The 26,032-nt window shown below is 39.8% G+C and overlaps 1 protein-coding gene across 25 annotated transcripts in view; it reads left to right on the top strand.

The window, feature by feature from the left end:
- Positions 1-26,032, top strand: part of TJP2 (tight junction protein 2) — a 123,997-nt gene that overhangs the window by 91,088 nt on the left and 6,877 nt on the right. For all 25 annotated transcript variants that reach the window (XM_072762202.1, XM_072762151.1, XM_072762193.1 and 22 more), the window contains 14 exons: positions 869-1,487; positions 6,424-6,527; positions 7,187-7,340; positions 8,791-8,899; positions 9,001-9,134; positions 10,824-10,890; positions 11,665-11,815; positions 15,178-15,286; positions 16,676-16,886; positions 17,601-17,788; positions 18,620-18,715; positions 19,331-19,410; positions 19,789-19,999; positions 25,035-25,135. In XM_072762202.1, coding sequence (XP_072618303.1) covers positions 869-1,487; positions 6,424-6,527; positions 7,187-7,340; positions 8,791-8,899; positions 9,001-9,134; positions 10,824-10,890; positions 11,665-11,815; positions 15,178-15,286; positions 16,676-16,886; positions 17,601-17,788; positions 18,620-18,715; positions 19,331-19,410; positions 19,789-19,999; positions 25,035-25,135 — 2,334 coding nt within the window. The remainder of the gene's footprint in view (positions 1-868; positions 1,488-6,423; positions 6,528-7,186; positions 7,341-8,790; positions 8,900-9,000; positions 9,135-10,823; positions 10,891-11,664; positions 11,816-15,177; positions 15,287-16,675; positions 16,887-17,600; positions 17,789-18,619; positions 18,716-19,330; positions 19,411-19,788; positions 20,000-25,034; positions 25,136-26,032) is intronic.

Genomic DNA, 26,032 nt, shown 5'->3' on the forward strand with positions numbered 1-26,032 from the left:
CCAGCCAGGCAAATGGGACACATGAAGCCAGAGTTGGAGCACATTATGTTTAAGCGCAGTGCTAGGGGGATGTACTGGGTATGTGGGTTTTTTTTTTCCCCCAACTTTATATTATGAAATTTTCAAACAAAAAAAAAGTTCAAAGATTTGAACTATAAACACTTAATATAACTTGTTCAGTGTTAATATCCTACCATCTTCACTTGATTTTCCTATGTATACAAAAGCATACATTTAGTGAACTATTTGAAACAAAATCGCAGATAATGACCGTGTCCATCCTACTTAGTTCAGCATGCATCTTCTCAATAAGGGCATTCTTCTACATAACTATAACACTGTCATCCTATCTAAGGAAATTAATAGTGACTTTAAAGTATCATCTAATATCCAGTCCAAATCCCAAGACATCTTGAAAGATTTTTCTTCCCCCACCCAGCATCCAATTAGAGCTCAATCACTACACTGGGTCCTTATCTCTTCAGTGCCTTTTAATCTAGAAGGGCCTTTCTTTCTCCCTGCCCCCCCCCCCCCCATGACATTGACTTTTAGATGAATCTAGGCAGTTGAATGTAAAATGTCTCAATTTTTGGATTTTTAAAACTTAGTGATTTAAAGTTCTTTGATGCTATTCACAGTCTGAGTAGAAGCAGATTTTGGAGGTACTGAGTTATACTCCTTGTCTTATACTTGATTCTATGATTTTTTTTTTTTTTTTTTTTTACCCAAGGGACTGGAGGCTTAGTGAAACTCTTGTCAGGGACAGAGTTTTACTGACAAGAGAACTGGGGCTGGGCTCTTAACCACTGCATTGTCTATATTTAATTGTCACTGCCCTGCATTCCCACTGTGTTTGTTTGGGTGACAGGTGGTCAAGAGGCCCCGGAAGGTCCAGCTGGCCCCGCCCCAGGGCAGCCTACCCGTCGATGAGGATGACCGTGCTTTTGAGGTGATGGATGAGTTCGATGGCAGAAGTGCCCGCAGCGGGTACAGCGAGAGGAGCCGGCGCAGCAGCCACGGTGGGCGCAGCCGCAGCTGGGAGGACAGCCCGGAGAGGGGGCGTCCCCACGAGCGGGCATGGAGCCAGGAGCGCGAGCGCAGCCGTGGCCGGAGCCTGGAGCGGGGTTTGGACCATGACGATGACTACCGGCGGCCTCGAGAGCGCAGCCGGGGCCGGAGCCTGGAGCGGGGCCTGGACCATGACGATGACTACGGGCGGCCCGGAGAGCGCAGCCACGGCGTGAGCACTGACAGGGGCTACGGCCGTGGCTACGACCGTGGCTATGACCGCACCTATAGCCCAGAGGCCGAGTATGGCCGCAGGGCCCAGCCCGATGACCGGCACGCAGGGTCCCGGAGCCGCAGCCGCGAGCACTTGCACTCCCGCAGCCCCAGCCCTGAGCTGAGGGGGCGGCCGGACCATGCAGGCCAGCCTGACTCGGACAGGCCCATCGGGGTCCTTCTGATGAAAAGCAAAGCAAATGAAGGTAGGCATGCTCCTTGAAGAAAAGCACAGTTACAACAGCTAACTCCTACATGGCACTTAATGTGTGCCAAGCACTGACTGGCTCATTGCTTCCTCCTAACCACCTCATGTGGGAGTTTCTTATATCTACATTACATACATAAGGAAAGTGAGGCACAGAAAGTTCATGAACTTGCACAAAGACATGTCATCAAGACAGAGGCAGGCGGCAAAAATGTGGCTTGAAACTCTTAGGCCTGGGTTTCTCAAAGCAGCATAAGCACCACCTTGCTGTAAATGCAGATTTTCAGGCCCCAGCTCAGCCCCACTGAATCAGAAACACTGGGAAGAGCCCTCGGAGTCTGTGTTTTTGTTAACAAGCTCTCCTGGTGAGGCTGGTGCAGCTTATGTGGTGAAACCATGAGAGAGGACAGGACTCCAGCTAATCTTGGGTTTTTGCTCTATGCCAGGCCTGTGCTGAATAAATACTCTCTTAATCCTCACCAGAACCCCGTGTGGTAGGTAGGAGACTTCATTCCCGTTGTACAGTTGGGGGGACCATGGTGCAGAGAGGTTTTGGCATGCCCACAGATGAGGTGGACCCTGGCCCAGGCTGCCCTGTCCCACACTGTATTCCTTGGAGCACTTGTATACCCTTCATTTTTTTCTAAAGACTTTATTTATTCATGAGAGATACAGAAAGAGGCAGAGATATAGGCAGAGGGAGAACTAGGCTTCCTGTGAGAAGCCCCATGTGGGACTCAATCCCAGGAACCCAGGACCACAACCTGAGCCAAAGGAAGACGCTCAACCGCTGAGCCACCCAAGTGCCCCAGCAAACCCTTCATTTCATCCAAAATTCAGTAAAGCCTCATGTGGCAGCTAGAGAAGCCAGTAGTACCTGTAATTTAAATGAGGATCTGAAACTCCAAGAAGGGAAGTGACTTGCCCACATCTTGAAGCCAGTTAAGTAAGTGGTAGAACCAGAACTCAAACTCCATCTCCTAGAAGTAGATAAAAGTAGGTGAGTAAACAGGGCTTTAGAGTAGGTACGGAGATATTCCTTGCATCAGTTCTTGGTTAAGACTTTTTAAATTACTTGTAACATATCATTTGTCTCCTTTTGTTCTCTAATTCTCCTTCCAAGAGGAAAAGAGATGAAGAGCACCCCAAAATGCAAAGGGAACTTCTGGCCCTTTACATTGGCAATTTGCATTTCAGTGGCCTGTCTGAGGAAAGGGTTTGTTTTGTTTTTATTTCTTCTAGTAGAACACAAAGTTGTTATAGAACTAGGTGCCCATTACAATACACAGGAATATGAATAATGGGCTATGCAGAGTCCAGTTCCAGAAAACAAAGGAGAAAAAGAAATTGCACTATCTATAAGGAATGTACATTTTAGGAGGTTTAAGGATTCTATACTTTATTTATAACCACTGATAATGACATATTAATTCATCAACTCCCAAGAATTGTACACTTAAAAACAGCTCTGCTCCAAGACTGAAATGTGGACATAGAGAAATTTTGAGAATGACTCAGCATGAGACCTCCTTCAGAGAGGCCTGATGCACATTCTGTAGGGCTTGTACCCCATGTTTTTGAGTTACCAAAGCAGTGCTTTTCATACTTTTCCTCCTCCCCTTTCTCTTCCTTGCCTCCTCTCCTTTCCCCTCCTCTCCCCTTCTCCTCTCCTTCCACCACAGAAAGCCCCACATCTTACAAACAATCATGGATGCACACCTCCATATCAAAAACTTGCATAAGTCTTTCATGGAACAGTACTTACTCTGTGTGATGCATTCTGAGAGATTCCATTACATTAAATTTAAAATGCTGTTTATAACTTACTAAATTAATTTCAGGACTCATTAATGAGTTGTAACCCACAATTTGAAAAGATCTTATCTGTCATAAAAGATTGCTCAAGTCATCCCTGGTCTTAGTAATACTATCAAGGATAAAAAGTGCTTATGTCCCTTTGCTAAGATAGCATTTTACTCCTCCTGGGCCATTTTGTTACTTAAACTTGGAATTCATGGGGAGAAAAAAGTTCCATTTTTAAAAAAGATATTTTACCACTGTTTGCTAGGATTACATAATAATTTAGTTATCACTGGTGAGGGTTGCCTAGAAATTAATCTTTAAAGAAATCTAGCAGTAGGCAAGACCAATATCTGACATAAGAAAAATATCCACTTATATGGCCTGCTATTACATTTCATGGGCACCAGATAGCTTGGCTGGTAAATGTCTTAGAAACTGGTCAAATTGTTTTTTCTCCATTTAAGAGATGCCTAAAATAGGGATGCCTGGGTGGCTCAGTGGTTGAGCACGTGCCTTTGGCTCAGGGCATGATCCCGAATTCCTAGGATCGAGTCCCACATCAGGCTCCTTGCATGGAGCCTGCGCTCCTCCCTCTGCCTGTGTCTCTGCCTCTCTTTCTGTGTCTCTCATGAATAAATAAATAAAATCTTTTTAAAAAAGAGAGAGAGATGCCTAGAATATACCAATAACAGCCTATTTGCAACTGTTCAGTAAGACTGCAGCTTTTTTTTTTTTTTTTATTCATGAGAGACAGAGAGAGAGAGAGAGAGAGAGAGAGAGAAAGAGAGGCAGAGACACAGGCAGAGGGAGAAGCAGGCTCCATGCAGGGAGCCTGATGTGGGATTCAATCCCGGGACTCCAGGATCATGCCCTGGGTCGAAGGCAGGCGCTAAACCGCTGAGCCACCCAGGGATCCCCAAGACTGCAGCTTTTAAGATGATAGAGGAATTGTTGATTTATGAGAAAGAAATCATCACTTAAGCTGTCTCATCCTCTGTTTTGGGCTGTGAGGCTGTTTAACCAGTAAGGAATTGTCATCCATGAAAGAAGATACTATCTTACCCTTCCTTATTCTTTCCTGTCAACTTCCTAAAAGGGAAGGGGTGGACTTCAACATTTTCATTTGTGGTAAGATCTGATGATAACTTATTAAAAGCACTTATTAAAGCACTTGAAATTTATTTTAGAGAACAAACTGGTGATTGCCAGAAGGGAGGTGACTGAGGGGATGGGTGAAATAAGTGAAGAGAATCACTTATTGTGATGAGCACTGAGTAATGTATTAAATTGTTGCATCAGGGGCACCAGGGTGGCTCACTCGGTTGAACTTCCAACTCTTGGTTTTGGCCCAGGTCATGATTTTTCATGGTTGTGAGATTGAGCTCCATGTTGGTCTCTGCTCAGCGCAGTCTGCTTCAGATTCTCTCTCCCTCTCCCTCCTGCTCACTCTCTCTCTCTCTCAAATAAATAAAGATAAAATCTTTAAATTGTTGTGTCACTGGGGCACTGGTGGCTCAGTCAGCTAAGTGTATGCCTTTGGCTTAGGTCATGATCCCAGGGTCCTGTGTGTGAGCCCCACATCAGGCTCCCTGCTTAGTAAGGAGTCTGCATCTACCTCTGCCTCCCCTGACTTGTGCTCATTCTCTCTCTCTTTCCCTCTCTCTCCTGCAAATAAAATCTTAAAAAAAAAAATGCATTATACTGTATACCTTAAGCTAATATAACATTGTATATTAATTATACTTGGATAAAAATATATCTTTAATAAGTCTACTTCATAACTTTTCTAAATGGTAAAAAATTGTTTTGGAATTACAAGATTTTGAGTCCAGAACAATAATAGTAAAATTTGAATGTGCCTCTTTTAAAACTTTCTAGGTTGTGGTAGCTTCCTAAAATGACCAAAATTTATCCTTAAATTAGATATTTTTACAAGTTTACTAAGTAAAATCAGAGGAATCTGAATAGTAGTAAAATACTTTTAAATATGCATATTTAGTAAAATACAGTGTATTTTCTTTTGAGAGCAATTCAAAGTTCATATGTTCATAAAACCAGAATATGTTGGTTTTAGTTAAATATTGCTTTGCCTGGCTTACTGACCCTGTTTCTTTGCACACTGAAACTTTTTCAATGCCAAACCCCACATGTCTGAATCATTACACATAAAGGGAATACTATTTGCAGTGCCTTCCTGTAGGAAACAGGGCGGTCAGCATAACATATTTACTGAGATGTACTGAATTGTTTTTTGTTGTTGTTGTTCCCAATGTAAAGTGTTAGTTTTAGAGGAGATACTCATTTTAGCCTTCAACTAGTTTCTCCATTTGTTCACATTTTGAGACATTTGTTTTCTTTCTCCTTTTTACCCCTTTCTTTCCTCCTCTTTTCCTTTCCCACACTTTTATTTCTTAGTGGTTTTTTGGAACCACTTGAAAGTAAGTTGCAAGGGTGGCCCTTTACCCCTAAATATTTTAGCAGGTACCTCCAGAGGATAAGCACATTCTCCCACATAACCATAATGCCATTACTGGTTCTTAAGAAAATTAACATTAATACCCCTTTCCATATAATGTAGTATGGTTCATTTTGAAGTTGCTTTGAAATAATGTAATCCACTCCCACCCCCACTTCTCATACTGGAACAAGAATTTAGTGAAGGCTCATGCATCACATTTGGTTTTTATGTCGCTTTTAACCTTGAACTGTCCCTCTGTCTCTTGTTTTTTACATGTCACTTTTTCATTGAGTCCAGGCTAGTTGTCCTACAGAATGTCCCACGGGCAAAATTGATTTTTCGTAGATTTTTTAAAAAGATTTATCTATTCATTCATTCACTCATTCATTCATTCACTCATTCATTCATGATAGACAGAGAGAGAGAGAGAGAGAGATTGAGAGGCAGAGACACAGGCAGAGGGAGAAGCAGGCTCCATGCAGGGAGACCGATGCGAGATTCAATCCCGGGACTCCAGGATCACAGCCTGGGCCAAAGGCAGGCGCCAAACCACTGAGCCACCCAGGGATCCCCATTTTTTGTAGGTTTTTAAATTGATCTAAAAAGCAGACTAAGTGTTCACTACAAGTGGATAAAATATATATATGTGTGTGTGCGTGTGTTTGTCCCCTAGAGTACGGTCTCCGGCTTGGGAGTCAGATCTTCATAAAGGAAATGACCAGAACGGGTCTGGCAACTAAAGATGGCAACCTGCACGAAGGAGACATAATTCTTAAGGTAGGTGGACCAGGAGAGAGAATAGCTGAAGTCATGTTTGGCTTTCTAGTCCAAATTTCCCATTTGAGTGCTGATACAGTGAAACTTTGTTGAGATGGGAGTCAATAGTAAGAAAAAAAAGCTGGGGGGCCAGCAGGGTGAGAGTTTTATCACAGAAAACAGACATGGAGATTTATAATAGTGTAGTATCAGTTAAAAGTGAATACTTTATTCTTCTTTGCTTATTTAAAGTTTAAGCTACTATTCCCTAAACTAAGAAAAGATGAGACAGAGAGTTGTTAGTTTATTTATTTATTTATTTATTTTGAGTTGTTAGTTTATGAATGCTGAATGTTTAATAGTTTTTATAAACCTCTCCAGTCAGGAAACATGTTCCATTAGTAAACCAAACCAATGTCTTGAGCTTGGAAGTTAAATAAATTAGCAGAGTAACATAAGTATACCACAGCTCTCTCAAGCCTGTATTTGGGGTCCAGTCATGCAGGGTTATATTGAATTTAAAGGATAATTCATTTTGAGTAAGTCAGTCATCCTAAAGCCCATGTCTGTTTGAATAGCTGAGCAAAAGCCCTTATGCTTTTAGAAGGGAAAAATACACACTTTGTTTCACTGTGAGTTACTGTATTGCATGTAACATGACCGTTACCCCGTAAACACAGATAAATGGAACTGTAACTGAGAACATGTCTTTAACTGATGCTCGAAAACTGATAGAAAAGTCAAGAGGAAAACTCCAACTAGTGGTGTTGAGAGACAGCAAGCAAACGCTCATCAACATCCCATCATTAAATGACAGCGACTCTGAAATAGAAGGTAAAGAAGGGGGAGGCTGTGAGCTCAGCTGGAAGCATGGAAGGCTGTTGGGTTTCATATTGTCAACTAATTTAGCATAGCCATCTAGTTGGAAGTTATATTTCCAACAAAAGCTTCTCTTTTAAACTTTAATTCCAGTAAATGGTGGTTATTTTCTTATTTAAGTGTCTGTTGAAGATAGTTTTCCAATATGAAATTCAGTTGCCCTCATGAACTCCCCAGTGGACTCTAATTTAGGCCACTGAAACCAAATTTCAGTAAAATTAGTAAAAAATACATGTATGAGTGGTTTAAAGACCTAACCGCATCCATTTGTAAATTGCTCATTCTTATATTTTAAGATGTTTTTAAAAGATAGAGATTTCTCTCTTTTTTTTTTTTTTTAAGATTTTTAAAATTCATTTATTCATGAGAGACAGAGAGAGAGACAGAGACACAGGCAGAGAGAGAAGCAGGTTCCATGCAGGGAGCCCAATGTGGGACTCGATTCACAGACTCCAGGATCACGCCCTGGGTGGAAGGCAGACAGGCGCTCAACCACTGAGCCACCCAGGCATCCGAATAGATAATATTTCTAACAAAGAGAAGATCATAGCTAAAACAGGTAGACACTATAGTAAAGAAACAGTCAGAATGGCTGAATTTTGTGGTATTCATTGATTGGCAATCTGTGTCACTCTTCTGTCTTAGGAAGCAATGTTCATTTCTTGAATATTGTGATTATACATGTATAACGTATACATTAAAAAAAAAGTAGGCATGATACTTCCTAATTAATCATCTAATACTTCCTTCGTGCAGAAGAGTTTAGAAAAGATTAAGTTCTCAAGTTTGAAGACAGATGTATTGATTTTTTTTTAAAGAATTACTTTGTAAAATTTCAAGACTTAGTTTAGCTTCCATTATATCAAAAGTGTAATCATTTGGTTACTGCTGTGAGTGCAGTGCAGGAAAACAGAGCATAAGAAATAATCCCCACGTGCTAGGTGTTTATAGGTTACTTCCTTGCTATTCCAAGTGTGGTCCAGTTGCATGAGCATCCTGGAACTTGCTAAAATCACAGAGTCTTAGGCTCTGTCCCAGAAGAGCTATATTCTAACAAGATCTCAGGTGATTCATATGCACATTAAAGTTTGGGAAGCACTGCTTTGTGTGGTTAAAAATGAGTGTATACATATATGATCCAGTAATTGAATTTTGATTCCTTAGTAGCAGCTTTGAAGGAAAGTATAATGTAAGGGGTATGTAAAATTCTGAATTTGGCTTTCTCTTTATTAATTAATGCCCTTCTTTTGAGAGGTTCAGATTTTCTTCAAGGGAAGACTGCTAGACTAATAGCACAGTTATTGCCTGTCTCTTTTCCATTTCCCATGTTGCCTTACCTCAGTATCATTTCTGGTACAGGTCTTAAATATTTTAATAAAAAGTCTTTTCTTATTTTTGAAACCAGATATCTCAGAAATAGATTCAAACCGATCATTTTCTCCAGAGGAGAGACGGCAGCAGTATTCCGACTATGATTATCATTCCTCAAATGAAAAACTGAAGGAAAGGCCAAAGTAAGATGATGTATCCTTCCCCTCACGCGACACTGAGCATACACACATACATATTTGTGGATCTATTACATTATGAGACATTAACGTGATGTGTGCTTAAGTTCAAGAGAGGACATGCAGAACAGATGGTCCAGGATGGGCGCCACACCCACTCCCTTTAAGTCCATGGGGGATATTGCATCTGTGGTTGGCACAGAGAACAGCAAGGAACCCAGATACCAAGAGGAACCACCAGGTGAGACTCCTTTTAAATGTGTTCAAAAGTATGTGGTTGGTAATTCCAGAGGATGGCCAGATGGAGAGAAATTTTTAAAAATCATTCTTACATATGGAAGAGGGACTCCAGTCTCTCTCTCTTTTAATATTGAAAAAACAGGGGGTGCCTGGGTGGCTCAGTCTGTGAAGTAGCTGCCTTCAGTTCAGGTCGTGATCCTGGGGCCCAGGGATGGAGCCCTTCATCGGGCTCCTTGCTCAGCAAGGAGTGAACTTATCCCTCTCTTTCTGCTGCTCCCTCTGTTTGTGCTCTCTTTCTCAGTTAAATTAAAAACAACAGAAAAACTAGTCTTTAAAAAGAAAGAAAGGAACAAACAAACATAAAGAAAAACAGCCCTTTCTATATACCACCGATTGGTCACATTTTGTTAATATTTGATTAGTTATGGTCCTGGTGTTTCCCTTCCCTGATCCCAACCTGAGTAATTTGTTCTGCTCTTAACATTTCTGATAGCAAATGTGTGCGTTTCTTTTCCTACTCACCTACCAGTTCTCAGACTCTCCAGACAGTAGCTGGTTGTCCCGACAATCCAGTTCTGGTGCTGACTGCCCAGGGTTAGTGCAGACCCTGCAGGTTAAGGACTCAGTCCAGCAAGGTGTATCCACTTCACACACCACTCACTAGTTCCAGGTGATACATAACTTCTGACCAACCCCCTCCTCACTCAGGTTTGAGAATTTGCTAGATTGCCTCACAGAACTCAGGGAAGCCCTTTACTTATAAAGGATACAACTGGAGAATGGCCAAATGGAAGCAGGGTAAAGGGCAAGGGGTGCAGAGCTGTCATGTCTTCTGTAGAGGTACCACCCTTCCCAGTATCTCGATGTGTTCAACAACGCTGAGGCACGCCAAAGTCCATAGTATGTTTATGGGTTTTATGGAAGTCTGTCATGTGTGTGACCAGTTATTACCTCAGTCTTCAACCCCTGTTCCCTCCAAAATGATGGGGAGGTGGCTGAAAGTTCTAAGTTTCTAATCATGGCTTGCTCTTTCTGGTGACCAGCCCCCACCCAAGGCTATCTAGGAGTTACCTCTTTAGAACAAAAGATTCTCTGCCACCCGTGAAATTCCAAGGGATATAGGAGTTCTGTCAGGAATTGGAAGCAAAGAGCTGAAGAAGCTCTTGGCACCACTGTCACTCTGGAAATTAATAGGGACTTTAGGAGCTCTGTATCAGGAACCGGGGGCAGAGACCAAATATATCTGTTTCCAGTCCTGTCGCAGTCACATTCTGTTTTATTTGATTAGCTGAAATCCTGTTGTCTCCTGCCTCTGCTCTCAACCCATCTCTTAGCCCTGCCCCCACCACCCTAAAGCTATCATGATTTTACATGCATAAATATTTATTGATGGAGAAGATTTATGTGGTTTTTAAGTTATAAAAATATTATCTTTTGCATATGATTGTGCACCTTGCATATTGGAAGTTTCATTTCTTACCCCACTTATTTTGAGAAACCATTGGCATCTGCTAATGCCTCAGAATTAAACTTCACTTTAAAGACTTATTTTTGTTGTTTGATGTGATGGCTAATATGTAACATAAGGTTCAGACTTGAATTTTTGTGGATTTTGTGCTTTTTATAGAGACAAACTCACTCCTGTTAGTCCAGGTTGATAATGATGGCTTTTTTTTTTTTTAATCCATAGCTCCTCAACCTAAAGCAGCCCCAAGAACTTTTCTTCGCCCGAGTCCTGAAGATGAAGCAATATATGGGTATGTATTTCAGTCTCTTTTCTTTTGTCCTTCCACATACCTGTCTCCTTAACTGAAATCCAGAAGAATTTTTTTTTTCTTTTAACCACAGATGGTGATTTTGCAGATAATTAGCCACCTCTAACCAACCTCTGTTGCTGGTGTTTATGAGAAATAACTTGTAGGAAAGTAAAATGTGGAATTGGGTGAACTTTGTGATGTAAACTTTGAATGCTTGTATACTCATCTGGCTACTTTTCCAGAATGTGGTTCTGAGTATTTGAGTTTACCAGATCAGTAACTCCTAGAGAGGTGAAGTATTGCTTAGCCACAGGGCCTCTGTAGGGGCCACAGTATCCTGATGTTCCTAGTGTGTGGAGAGAGAGGAGGAATGACACACCGCTCTGTTCTGGATAATGAGGACCACTGATTCGGTGGTGGTCAAGAGCAGCAGCTCCTGGAGTAGGACCTGGCCTTGACAAGCCCCCCAGGCTGTGGTGGCACCGGGCTGTCCTTTGGAAGAATCCTGAACTGGGAGTCAGATGGCCTAACCTTGCCTTTTATTTGCTTTCTAATCTTAAATGAATTTACTTAAACATCTGTATTTCTACTTAGTAACCAGTTAAGTGGGCCTACTGATCTCGCAATCCCCAAAAAGATAAAATGATAAAAATGGGAGCTTTGTAACATGTAAATCTCTTTATAGATACAAGAAAATCTTTCACTGCTAATGTTGGTTCCCCTTTACAAAGAAAAATCTCCCATATTTCTTTTCTAAAACTGAACTCATTGCAGTCCCAATACCAAAATGGTGAGGTTTAAGAAGGGAGACAGCGTGGGACTCCGGTTGGCTGGTGGCAATGACGTTGGGATATTTGTGGCTGGTATTCAAGAGGGTACCTCGGCAGAACAAGAAGGCCTTCAAGAGGGGGACCAGATTCTGAAGGTAGGAAAGCCCATCCCTGTTTCTACATGTTACTAGGAAAGAGTGGGGTTTCTGGGGTCTTATGTAAGGGAAGGGGAGGTGGTCCAGCTTGTGAAAATAGACCAGTTGCAGCTTTGTTGATGCCAAGTATAAAGTCTCTTTCCCTCGAATGGGCCCTGTCTTCTCAGCTCTGAACCCAAAACATCCCTATGTCAGTGGAAGCTCATAGTGTTCAAGACCCTTGCAGGGATTTTTATTAGTTTGCTTAACAAAAAAATTAAGATTCTAACTTCAGGCCTGGGAGGAAGATCTCTCAAGAGATCTTGCTAATGTTTGTTTTTTTGTTGATTCCCTGCCTGATTGTCACTTTTAAGACCATGTGCTGTATTTGAACAAAGGAGGATACTGGCTTAGATCTTTAAACTTAAATTCTGTCCTAGCCTCTCATTAGTTCTGTGAGCCTCATTCAATCCTGAGACTCAGGTTTCTGTATCTCTCCAGTGGGGATGAGAATACCTGCCTTGTAGAGGCCCTGGGAAGGTAGAATGGATAACACTACAAGGATTTAACAGAGTTCCTGGCATAAGACAGGAAGGTCAATGTCTGTTTTTCTCCCCATTGGAAAATAACAAGTTGCTGTCACTTAATATGTTGTTTATATCTAAAATTGTCCAAGAATGGTTAATCAAATGTTGATCCTTTTAAGGTTACTATATATGTTTATATAATCTGCGGGCTTTAAAAAAAAATAAACAACTCAGCTTTGACATTTCATGAGATACATATATTGTCCGCTGACTTACAAACGTTGAGAATGTCAAGTACCTTGTGACTATACAAAAATATAGAATCCTAGGGGGTTGTCTTCACTGAATTTCTGCTTCTGTAAACTTGGATTTCTTATGAGTCACTAGAGGGTCTGGTAAAAAAGCATCTTGGTTCAAAGGCGAGGGGAGGAAAAAAGTTGAATTCCCAAGGAAGCAGGCAACAGAGCACAAAAATAGGTAGTCCTCTTCCTTTTTGGCTCTTGGCCTCATTGCAGTTCAGATTTCATTTATGGAGCAGATGAAGGGCAAACCTTGATCATGAGCTTTGCTAAGATTTACAGTGATATTCTAGACCCTCTTTGGCTCTGCTCAGGGTCCTGGAAGACTAAGTATACCTGAGTGAACCTCGTGGTAGCACATGATCCTAGGAAATACTACTAAGTGCTACTGATAAGAATCCCATCAGAGTGCCAGCTCATACCAATTTACTCTTGAGCTGATGCCAAAGGAAAAAAAAACATTTCTTAACTAGAGTGGAGCCATTAGGAAGTCAGGAATTTGGAAGCCTTTGCTTATGAAGGTTCAAGGATAAAATATTTTTGTATGCTGGGGGAAGAGAGATTTTTCTGAATTTCCATGAAAAAAACAGTGAATTCACCTATGGGTTTAACACACCTCTCTGTAAGTTGTTAAAGATGGGGAGCGTCATGTCCATAGGTAAACGTCATGGTATGCAATGCTTACACGTAAGAAAGTGTCTTGTTTCCTGTTATCACCTTGGTGAAAGACAAGGAAAAAGCTGTGGGAACTGTTTTTTCTTGTTTTTGTTTTGTTTTGTTTTGTTTTGTTTTCCAGTAATCTCATCTGAAAGTCAGACAATAGATAGTCCTCATTCTTGGGCGTGAATAAATTTTGTTAAAGGAACCTTTAGTTCTGCAAAGGAGTAAAAAAGATTGAGTTTGCCTACTGGGGCAGAGAAGCTGCTGTACAATCAAAAGCTGTAGCTGATAGCGAATCCTTTTCAGGATCACAGCAGACACGGCTAGCCCCCATAGACTACTAAATAGATAATGAAAGAGGGTATTTCTTGGAGAGGACTGTAGAGCCTAACCTTCCAGTATCAAAGTGCTGTCATGGCCTCTTTAACAGTAATTTGTTTCGATGTTCCTTTTCATGGCCAAATTGAATGTATGTGGTGAACTCTCTCTACATTTACTAATCATTCTTTTTCTGTTGAGGGTTAAGTGTGGCTCTTCCCTTTGTAAAGGTGGCAGCCTAACATAGAACAAACACACTAGTGTGCTGTGGTCTTATGAATATCAGAAGTCTGTGCGTTTTCATGCTTGGCTTGACTGTCTCTTTGTTTATTATATTATTTATCTGGTATGGTTCTTACTTCTCTTTCAGAAACTTTATGGGATGGAAAAGAGAAAGAAACGCCTAAGTTTTTAAACATAATTACCATGTGTGATTTAATTTTCACTGTTTTATTTTTGGCTTGATGCAAGATTAGCCTCACATGGCCATAGGATGGACAGAGGGACCCTCAAGGTCTTCCCTAAAGCCCTATGGCCTTGTCTTACTTAAATAAAAGCATATACAGTGCATATGAAAATGTGGCCATATACAGCTACAGGTGTATATATATAAATGGCACAAGAAAGGATTAGATTCTAAAGTGTGATGATCCCTAATTGGGGGATAGAGAGATGGGAATGACAGATATCTTAAATGCTAAATATTGTTTCAAAGGGAAAAGTTAATGATAATTTACCTAAGTAAATGTCATACTTAACTATTCTGTTTTAAAATGGTCTTAAAGGTACTGAATAAAGATTCCAAAATGCCTTTTTCTTTGTGCCACATTTCAGTTTTACTTGCTTTCTGACTTACGTTTCAAAAGCTATGTACTGTGTCCCCTCTTTGGTCATTGGGGGATAAGTGTTGTGGCTCCTTCCCAGAAATAAGTGTGCCAGAAGCGTAAATATATAAGCCTATGTATTAGGCTAATGGCCTGCCATTATAAGGGTAATGCTCTTCAATTTCATAAACACATATTAAAAACCTTTTAGGTGAGAGAAGCTATAGGAGAAAGGTGGAATTAGATTTTTATTTTCAGGCTTTTATTAAAATCACTTTGAAGTGTTTTTAATACCTTAAGCTGAGCCAGCATGCCTGTTTACCATAAGAGTCCACCACTCCCTATATAGCATTATAGTTAAGATTCATAATTGTGTATTACCTCCCTGACCACTTCTATGGGAAACTCAACAAGAAACAGACACACTAGCATAACAAGAAATTTTAATCTGATCCAGTGACAAATCCTTGATGGAATGGCATATTTCTAAGGGACAGTTGGCAGTGTGGGGAGACAGGAATGTGTGATGCCCATACAGCCCAGGCCCATAGCAGGTACTGGGAGGGCTTGAGTTGAGACACTAAGGGCTTTTTTTTTTTTTTTTTTTACATCCAGGCCCTGATGAAAACAAACATAAAAAACTTAGGTGGCATCTTTTTAAAAAATGACTTTTTCCTTTTTGTTTTTTTTCTTTTCTTTTCTTTACTTTTTTTTTTTTTTTTTTTTTTTTGTCTTGTTTTTCTCCTTCCTATTAGGTGAACACACAGGATTTCAGAGGGCTAGTTCGGGAAGATGCCGTTCTCTACCTGCTAGAAATCCCTAAAGGTGAAATGGTGACCATTTTAGCTCAGAGCCGAGCTGATGGTGAGCAAGTCTGATCATTAGTTTAATGTGGGGAGTGGGGGAAGTGGGACAAGGATGAGAGAGGTATTTGGGACCAGGATAGGTAAGTCTGGGTATTAAACAATTGAAGTGTATCTTCACTCAATTTTTGGGTCACAGGTATGTGAAGAAAATTTGAGTACCATTTAATGTTCTATAGAAATATTTTCTGTGCACCAACTGAAATAATTTTACCAGTTGTGTCAATTTGGAATAAAATCGCTTTTCTGAATAGTGATTTTTTTTTTTTTTTTAAGATTTTATTTATTTATTCATGAAAGACAGAGAGAGAAGCAGAGACACAGGCAGAGGAAGAAGCAGGCTCCATGCAGGGAGTCCGACACGGGACTCGATCCCAGGTCTCCAGGATCAGGCCCTGGGCTGAAGGCGGCACTAAACCGCTGAGCCACCCGGGCTGCCCTGAATAGTGATCTGTCTTTAAGTACTGCCTGAAGTTTACTGGATTTTTCATATGAAAGATGCAAAGGGCCATGTCTCTGGGGCAGCTTCCACATTAAGGCTTACCAGTCTGACAAGTTGCTGCACCCTTCCAGACCTCATTGTTCTCATCAGTAAAATAGGGGTTCACAGTATCTTCCCAGTTTGCTTCGGAGGTTGATTGGCAAGTGTATTAGGGTTCTCTAAAGGAATGGAATCCATAGGGGTGTGTGTGTGTGTGTGTCTGTGTTTGTGTAGACAGAGGTATATTATAAGGAATTGGCTCACATGATTGTGGAGGCTGGCAAGTCCCAAGGACTGCAGGGTGAGTTTGGCAAGTTGGAAACCTAGGAGAGCCAATAACTTGGTTCCAGTCCAAGTCTGGAGGCCTGACAATTGAAAGAGCTAATAGTGTAGTCAAAGTTTGAAGGCTGGCAAGCTCACAACCCAGGAATACGTAATGTTTCCACTTGAGTCTGAAGGCAGGAAAAAGCTGATGTCCTAGTTCTAAAGCAGGGAAGAGTTTGTTTTTTTCTTACTTGGAAGGGTTCACCTTTCTGTTTTATTCAAGCCTTCAACTGACTGGATGAGGCCCACCACTCAAGGAGCACATCTGCTTTATTCAGTCTACTAATTTAAATGTGAATTTCCTTCCATAAGAGCCTCAGTTACACACACAATAATGTTTGACCAAATGCACCCTATGGCCCAGTCAAGTTGACAAATAAAATTAACCATCACAGTGACTCATGAAGTTAGTTTTTTGTCCTTCTTCCTGTTTGAGTCCTGATTCCCATAGGGCCTGTCCACTGAGTTTACTAAATAAAAAGAAGTAAAAAGGGTGATCAGAGATAGGAGAAGCTGGTAACTCTTCAAGAAAAAAAACCTCTAGCTAAGCAGAATGCAACATACAAGAATGCTTTTGTTTTTCAGTGTATAGAGACATCCTGGCTTGTGGCAGAGGGGACTCATTTTTTATAAGAAGCCACTTTGAATGTGAGAAGGAAACTCCACAGAGCCTGGCCTTCAGCAGGGGGGAGGTCTTCCGAGTTGTAGATACACTGTATGATGGCAAGCTGGGCCACTGGCTGGCTGTGAGGATTGGAAACGAATTGGAGAAGGGCTTAATCCCCAACAAAAGCAGGTATCTGAGATCATACACTCTCCTACATCTCTCTTAAGCCTTCTCCCTACAAATCAATTACAGTCCCTTCCCTGCTCAAAGAGGAAGCCCCATATGATTTCATAATTTGTCTTTATGTCCTCTTCTATCACCTGCTTCTGGTTCATGAGGTATGGCCTGGGACTGTGAGATCCCCTAATTTGCTGTATTTAGTTAGTATCATGTGGTTCGTTGTTGCACCTGGCTGGTGTTTAAACCGTTTCCTCTGGAGTGTCTGCTGCCTTGCATAGCACACGAGCAGATACCAGAGTGGCTGGAGCATGTCAACACGATCCTCAGGAACAGGTTGCCCTTTTCCACTGTGTGGCCCTCATCCTTGGGAGAGGCTTATGCACCCCAGTTAACATGTTGGGTAGCTGACTGGAGAAAATAAGAAAGATAATTGTACTTTGGCAGGAATTTGGGTTATGTTTACTATACACCAGCCTACCAGGGTAGCCAAGTTCAGTGTGTTTGTTACTGAGCTATTTCTGGTAGGTTTTATGTGCACCCAGCCCTTCTCTGCTTTCACTGGGTAAAGAAAGTCCCCACATTTCCCACTCTGAAACCTCTTCACTGTCAAGCTGCATCTTCTCTAATCCAAGTTCATAAGCAACATTGATGGGTTTTGGTTCATTTTAACTTCATTTGTGCATTATCTAATAAGCTTTTACTACCTGTGGTTTCTTCTCTTAGAGCTGAACAAATGGCCAGTGTTCAGAATGCCCAGAGAGACAATGCTGGGGACAGAGCAGATTTCTGGAGAATGCGTGGCCAGAGATCTGGCATGAAGAAGAACTTAAGGAAAAGTCGGGAAGATCTAACAGCTGCTGTGTCAGTTAGCACCAAGTTCCCAGCTTACGAAAGGGTTTTGCTACGAGAAGGTGAGGAAGCCAAGTGGGGCCAGGAAATGATCTGACTGGGCTCTGAGCCTATTTTTCTTCATTTTCAGACTGTAATAAGCAGTTTCAAACTTACCATTTAAACCCAAGCCAGGCTATAGAGTTGCAATCATATTCAAACATGAAATAAGACTTCCAAAAAAGTGAGTTATGCAAACTCCTACATGGAAGTGTATTTCCAAATTTCAGTTATTTTTTTTTTTTTTTAAAGATTTTTATTTATTTAGTCATGAGACACACACACAGAGAAGCAGAGACACAGGCAGAGGGAGAAGCAGGCTCCCCATGAGGAACCTGATGTGGGACTCGATCCAGGACCCTGGAATCACAACCTGAGCCGAAGGTAGATGCTCAATCACTGAGCCACTCAGGAGTCCTTCAGTTATTTTTTTTAATACCACCATTCGCAAGTTTATATATGTTACTTCTAGCAAAGTTTATATTTGATCCTGGGGAGGGGAGTGAAGGCATATTCTTCAGAAAAGAGCACATCTAAACTGGGGGAGAGAGAACATAATTTTTTTCATTTAATCATGTTATCACTAGCCTATAAAATACTTTTTTAAAAAAGATTTTATTTGAGAGAGAGAATGAGAGCAAGCACAAGCAGGGGGAGTAGCAGGGAGAGGGAGAAGCAAGGCTCCCTGTTAAGCAGGGAGCCCAATACGGGACTCGATCCCAGGACCCTGGGATCATGACCTGAGCTGAAGGCAGACACTTAACCAAATGAATCACCCAGGTGCTCCAAAATATTTTTGCTTATCTTAGTAGCTGACGAAATGTGTTTACGTGGCCTTTCTTGTCTCATTTCAGCTGGTTTCAAGAGACCTGTGGTCTTATTTGGCCCTATAGCAGATATAGCCTTGGAAAAGTTGGCAAATGAGTTACCGGACCTGTTCCAAACTGCTAGTAAGTCTGCTGATGATTCTTTTCTCTCCCAGTTATTATTTTGAAAAATATCTAATAACATACAAGAAAAATGAAAAAATAATGAATACCCACATACCTTTCATATGTAGTTACTGTCACTGATCAAAAAGTTTGCCATAAAAAAAAAAAAAAAAAAAGTTTGCCATATACATCCCCTGCCATAGACATAGACACTTACACACTTGAAAAACTTCTTGTGAACCATTTGAAATTGTTTTTACCAATGAAATCTCTTCACAAGGACATTCTTCTCCTATACTACATAGTCACAGCCAAGAGATTTAACACTAATAGGGTAATACTATTTAGTATATAGTCTATTTACGTCTTTCTAGATTCTCCTTTTTTCTTTTTTTTCTGACTTGATATCTTGCAGAGTCCAAGCCCTTTATCTTCAGTTGTTGGACTACCTGCTCCCTCATGATTAGACTTCAGTTAAAGAGGTGTGATGGGTCCTTCTCATGGTCTCTCTTCAGGGCAGCTCCTGACATCAGATGTCTCACCATTGCTGATGCTGGGATGAAGTCTTTGGTCCCAGTTTCTAAAAAAAATTAATAAAAAAAATTAATTAGCCCTTTGTTTTTGCTTTTACAGAAACGGAACCAAAAGATGCAGGATCCGAGAAATCCAGTGGGGTGGTCCGGTTAAATACTGTGAGGCAAATTATTGAACAGGTGAGGAAATTCATCCAAAGGCCATGTTGTCAGAAAGAATTGGGTCATAGTTTGCTGCAATCCTTTTTGGAACAAAATCTGTATTTTTAATAATCATTAAATGTTAATGATAAATACTGAACATAAATGTAAACTATTGCATTGTGTGGAATTCAGCTGATGTTCAGTCGCAGGGATGTACTGTTTTTTTCAGAGTTCTCAGCACTGTACCAAATAGCATGTTAATTCATTTTCTTAGCAGTGGGCATAATGTGGAGGAGAACATTTTCTGCTTTTTGATTTAAACTGATAAGTTTTATCTGATGCAGCCGTAAGACAAACTCTGTTGCTGTATGACTTTATATATACATTTACATAACTTTTGCCCATTTCTAACAGGATAAGCATGCACTATTGGATGTGACTCCTAAAGCTGTGGACCTGTTGAATTATACTCAGTGGTTCCCGATTGTGATTTTTTTCAACCCAGACTCTAGACAAGGTGTCAAAACCATGAGACAGAGGTTGAATCCAACATCCAACAAAAGTTCTCGGAAGTTGTATGATCAAGCCAACAAGCTTAAGAAAACGTGTGCACATCTTTTTACAGGTAAGTGAAATTTAAAATTGTCCTTGCTCCACAATGGGAAATAGAGAATGAAGAATGAAAGAATTAAGAAAATAATTTGAACAAAGAAGAGTGGTCTGGAATCCTATTCATGACTCCTTGAAGACAAATGAATCCTATCAGTATATTAGTTTCATGGTGTTTATATATTTAATTTTGGCTGAAAATTATCATAAAGATCCATGACATGCAAAAATTGGTCATTTTGACGGGTTCAAATTTTTGTGTGGGACTGCAAGCTAGTGATTGAGCCCAGTGCACCATCTAGCACCCACATCTCTATATAGATTGTATCATTGTGCCCTACTTACCATGCATATGTGCACCAACAGGGTGCTAGGAACTTGGTTTCATTATTTAAAAAGGTCCCCAAAATAGAAACTTGAACACTCTGTGTATTGGATGATATTAAGGATTTATTACTCCTTTTTAGGATAATAAATCATACTGTGATTATGTTTTAAATAAAAAGTCTTTATCTTATAGGACTCTGTGCTAAATAAAATATTAATGGATGGACCTAATATATATTTATGGATGACCTAATATGCCTAGCATTTGCTTAAATAATCTTTGGTGAGGAGAGTGGGTGGCGGATATAGAGAAAACTAGCCAAGAGTTGACAGTTGTGGAAGCTGGGTAATATATGTAGACAAGGAAGTTCATGTTCTCTCTACTTTGTGTATGTTTTAAGTTTTACATAATAGTTTTAAGTTCCTGAAATGAAGACCCACATCTATTCCTTATAAAAGTAAAATAATGTAAGAATGTAGTGTGTTGAGTAACTGAATATATGCAGTACCTACATATGTCACTAGTTCTGTGAATGTGGTACAATTCAGGTTTAAAAGGGTTATATGAAGTTTTTGGTCATGCAGTTTTGTGGGAGGGACTGTGTGGATAGAATATACTTGAGGGTAATGAGAGCTCTTTCGAGTTCAGGGCTGCTCACCGTTACCTGTGTCATTTTTAGCATATCTGACATTGGGAAAGGAGGGAGTTGATGAATATATCTCTACATCAGACTCTTGTTTTATTGTCACTGGCTTTTCTTGGTAAAGAAACACACTTTTTACCACTATGGTAAAATGCTGAAACTGACAGGTAATTTAGCCACATGTATAGGAAAGAGTGGTCTATAATAAACTGGGTTTTTATGAATGTAGAGTCTTAAGAGCTTGTGCTTTTGATACATTCATATATATTTCCTCTGTTGTTTTTACTACTGCTACTACTTATGGTAATAATAATAATTACTATTTTTATTATAGCAGTAGCTAATAGAGGTACAGCCTTTCATGTCTGCTTATTAGCCCATAAGAAAGGTCAGCAACTTCTGCAAGGTCACACATCTAGTGTATGGCTGAGCTCAGGTGAAATGGACTATGTGTCCAGTATTCTATAGAACACAGATGTATTTTTTAATGCTGGAAAGGGTCATACAGTGTAATTCCTCCCTTTAATAGGTAAGTCATCCATTTAACCAAAACCTGCAAGATTGTGACTGATATTAAATCCCACCTCACACCCTCCCTCCACCTCTGGTTAAGTCCACTAAATGACTAGGGGCATGTCTCAGAGCTGAAGTTGGGGTTCATTTGAGGATAAGAGATACCAGGAAGGAAAATAAGTTTATGGCATTTTTTTGAATTAATAAGTAGGAATAATAGAACTTCTCTGATGAACACCGTAATTCAAAATCCAAATCCAGGGTAATGTTGTAGGTGGTCTCCCCAGGCTCAAAAATCCTTCTTTTCCCTTTATGCACAGTAAGGAGAAAGTCCTTTTTGCGGCAGATGAATATTTAATAATGACAATATTAAAATGACTCCCCTCGCAAACTCAAGGTACTCCTCAGTTAAGTGGAGATGACAAGGGAAGCTTTATTCTGAGATCTGCCCCAAAGCAAGTTAATTCTCAGTGTAAGTTAAAATGTTAAGCTACCTTTCCTTCTCAGTTTAAAAAATTTTATTATAGAATGCATTTATGTGTATTTGTCACAAAATTATTTTTCAAACAATATTTGAATTACATGTTTTTTTGAAATTCCTGAAGCACTCATTTCATGGTTTGAAGACCAATGAAATGGAACTGTACTGAGAGACCCCAGCAGGGCCACCATTTATAAATGTGAAATTGTGGGATTTTTAAAGTACCACAGGATATTCTAGCACTTCTATTAGCTTCTCCAGGTTTCAGTAATGTGAAATTTTTACAGTTCAGTCCTAGAATTTTCCAAGTACTCAACAAAGGCCACTGTTATTATTAGTGATATTACTTTATATCTATTTTACTACCTTTCAATATTACATGTAAAAAAAAAATAGTTCCATGTCATTATACAGTCTTTGAAAATGCTTGAGGGAAAAAGTGAAACTTGTACCAGCTGAAAGAACCCAAACTGTAGTAGCCAATTCTTGGTTTCCCATGGGAATGTAGAGACTGGTAACCAGCGGAATAAGATGGAGGTCTCTGGTTAGATACCTTGGTTGATGGTTGCTCATTTATAGGAGGGTCCCTGTCACATGAATAGGTTGAGATTTAATTTACATAACCTATAATTCACCCATTTAAAGTGTACAATTCAGTGAGTTTTAGTATATTCAGAACTGTACAGCCATCACCACAATCAACTTTAGGATGTTTTCATTATTCCAAAAAGAAACCCAGTATCTTTTAGCAGTCATTTCCAGTTTCTCCCCACCTGTCCAGCCTTACATGTCACCATCTGCTGTTGCACTTGGCACTTCCCAACATCCTCCTTGGCTGGGGAGGGAGTAATGACCATACTTGTTCAACGGCTGGGAATGGATGGCCTCAAAGTTCCAGGATTTCCAGCTAAGACAGAGGTTAACTGCAGATTCTTTATATATTTCATTGTCTGGAGTTTCAGAGATGCATTAAGTCTGTCCAAGGAGATATAGGCCTAGTCCAGAGGTTGGGAGCAACAGGAATTAACTGATATATATAGCGTATAATAATGCTCAAAGTCAAAGAATATGTAAAAACCTAATGAGCAAAACCCAACAGTAAATCAAAGGTACTTGATTGCAAGGGAAGGCAATATCACAGTTGTGCCACCCACTTCTTAAAAGGAGGTCAAGGGCATGAGTTGGATGGAGCAACTTAGTCTGTGTTACCTTTATAGGAAGCTTAAGAAATGAACTACTCTGATTTTTTTTTAATATACTTGATTCAATGTAAATTTAATCATCGGTCTTATGACTTTTTCATTTTATCAGGAGGCATGAACGAACATATTCTCTCCATTTCATAAATGGCCCTTTTAACTTTAGGTCTTCCTCATGATACAAACTGTATTCATCTCAAATAACTCCAATATAAGGCTCAAAAAGAGCTTTACAGTATACATTTCCTGCAAACCATTTATTTTTTGTTTCTAGGGTATACAATCTCATTTCCATATTTAAATACCATGGCATCATATTTTACCTAGGAGAACAATAATCTTTGCAAAGTACCATGATAAAGATACAAAAGTCCAAGGAATCAAGGTTAATTTTCCTTGAGTTGTTCAATGTATCAGTTTATTCTAATACTATAAATAATTGATAACGAAGGAAATTGTAAGCTCATTCAGGATTTTCCAAGGTCAAGGTTAGATGAAATGGAAGAATGGCATAGATTACTAGGAAGAAAACTTGAAACACAGTTGCTTACAAATTGCTTAATGGTTCTTTTTTGGCCACACATACACACGCACTTACATAATTACACAGACTTCAGGACAGATAGACCAGGGGGCCTAACAACTCTTACCCACAAGCCCTGGTTTTCCTTTGGGTGCTACACATAATGCCATACCCTTTAATAAAAGGCTATGACATGGGGATCCCTGGGTGGCTCAGCAGTTTGGCACCTGCCTTCAGCTCAGGGTGTGATCCTAGAGTCCTGGGATCGGGTCCCACATCGGGCTCCCTGCAAGGAGCCTGCTTCTCCCTCTGCCTGTGTCTCTGCCTGTGTGTGTCTCTCATGAATAAATAAAAATTTTTTAAATAAATAAATAAAAAGCTATGACATAGTTAAAAAAAAAAATCCTAATTTACCTTCAGTCTGATCATTTTAAGCCCAACTGAGCAATTTGCTTGATCGGCTTATCTCTGTTAGGTCCATAAATACATACTGCTGTAGGACAACTGCATATGTTTTATTTGGTTATTTTGTACTCATTTTTAGATGAACTGTGTTGTACGGTGGGTGGCTAGGGCCATAGGTTCTAAAAGCAAACTGAGCTTGCATCTAGGTTTCTTCACTCTTCACTTGTTTCGTGTCAGATCTTAGACCAGATAGTTACTCTTAACTACTGTCTCTCAATTTCTCTTCTGTAAAATGGCAATACCTACTATGAAAGGTTTGAATAAACAAGAAATGAGCTCACCTGTGTAAGGTATTCGGAAAAGTGCTTGGTCGATCCATAGTACTGCTATCTAAGGTATATTTTGTTTGGAATAGAAAATTTATATTCCTTGAATATACATCTGTAGAGATCGGTTAATCTGTATGTATATTCTAAAATATTTAAGTCCATCAAAGTTATATACACTTAAATGTTACCTTTACTATTTTTTTGAGATATCTAACAGTAAATTTGTATATATTTTTATTTCTCACATACATGCCTATGTAACAATCTTTAAAATATAGTACTTTTATATTTGTTTTAGATATGTTTTCTTTGCTCCTAAACACATGGTTGTTAAAAACATATTTTTTAAAGGTAGCTTTTCTGAAAAGTAGACATTCTGAAAAGAACGTAATTCATTTTTAGCTTTATAACATTCATCTGTAATGTAAACTCCCAATTGCTAGATGGGTAAGGGTTTTAATTACATGCAACTAAAGGGATTTATTGTTCAAATATGTGCATACTTTTTCTTGCATTTGCCAAAGTATTAATTCAGATATGACAGAAATGAGGAAAATTATATTTGAAGTAGCATTTTTAATAAACATTGCTCTGGAAATTGATGCAAACCTTTTGTTTACATTTCTATAGCTACTATCAACCTAAATTCAGCCAATGATAGCTGGTTTGGCAGCTTGAAGGACACAATTCAGCATCAGCAAGGAGAAGCAGTTTGGGTCTCTGAAGGAAAGGTATGTGGCATAGATACTCTGCTATGAGGTGAGAGTCCGTGTTCTGAATCTTTTCTCAGGAGGGTAGTGAATGTAGTCAAACTATGCCCATTTGAAGTGATTTCAACATATGTGCTAATTAAGTTGGAAATTTTATAAATTCTCTGAAAAATAAAATGAAGGGACTTTTCAAACAAAAGTAGAATGTGATGTATGTGACCCTACATTCACTTCCCTTTTACTTTTAACGTAGTAACTAGTGTTGTATTCCAAGCACACTAATCAGAGCTTACAAGATCTTGTGCTGAGCTCCACAGCTTACTAAGGATACAGGAAAGTCAGCATGGAGGGGAGAGGTGAGGATGAGAGTCATGGAGAATATGATTAAAAATGAATTTTTTAAAAAAGGAAAAGCTAGCAAGCAGAGTTGGAATCATTTGTTTAGAAGATTGGAGGAAAATGTGTCCTAGGAATTTGAATAGGTTGGTAAGAGAGTGCTTGGAAGCTTGTGTAGGCCTCTAAAATTGGCTAGCTTCTCATCCATGCAGGTAGTTTACCCACAGTTCTACTGAATGGAGGAAGCAAAGAGATCATACAAGTTCCTGTGGTTCTAAGGAGGCTTTGGTGCTAGTATTCTGTAGTCCATCTGAACTGAACTAGTTTGTGAGATGTCAGAGGATGATTTTGTTGTGAAAGTGACTCAATTACTAATTAGATTGTTGAGTCCTAGTCTTGCCCTTTGGAAACTGCATGTGTAGTCAAGATGTCTAGCATCTTCTAAGTGCTTACAGCCTGCTGAGGTTCTGTAATAGCCTCCTTTGTGAGAATAGGTTGAACAGGACATAGCTTCCTTCCTTGGGGATTTGAGAATTTTGTGGAAGAGTGGAGAGGTGTGCAGGCACCAGGCAGCGTGAATTT

This window comes from Vulpes vulpes, chromosome 1 (assembly GCF_048418805.1).
Source record: "Vulpes vulpes isolate BD-2025 chromosome 1, VulVul3, whole genome shotgun sequence".
Classification (NCBI taxonomy): Eukaryota; Metazoa; Chordata; class Mammalia; order Carnivora; family Canidae; genus Vulpes; species Vulpes vulpes.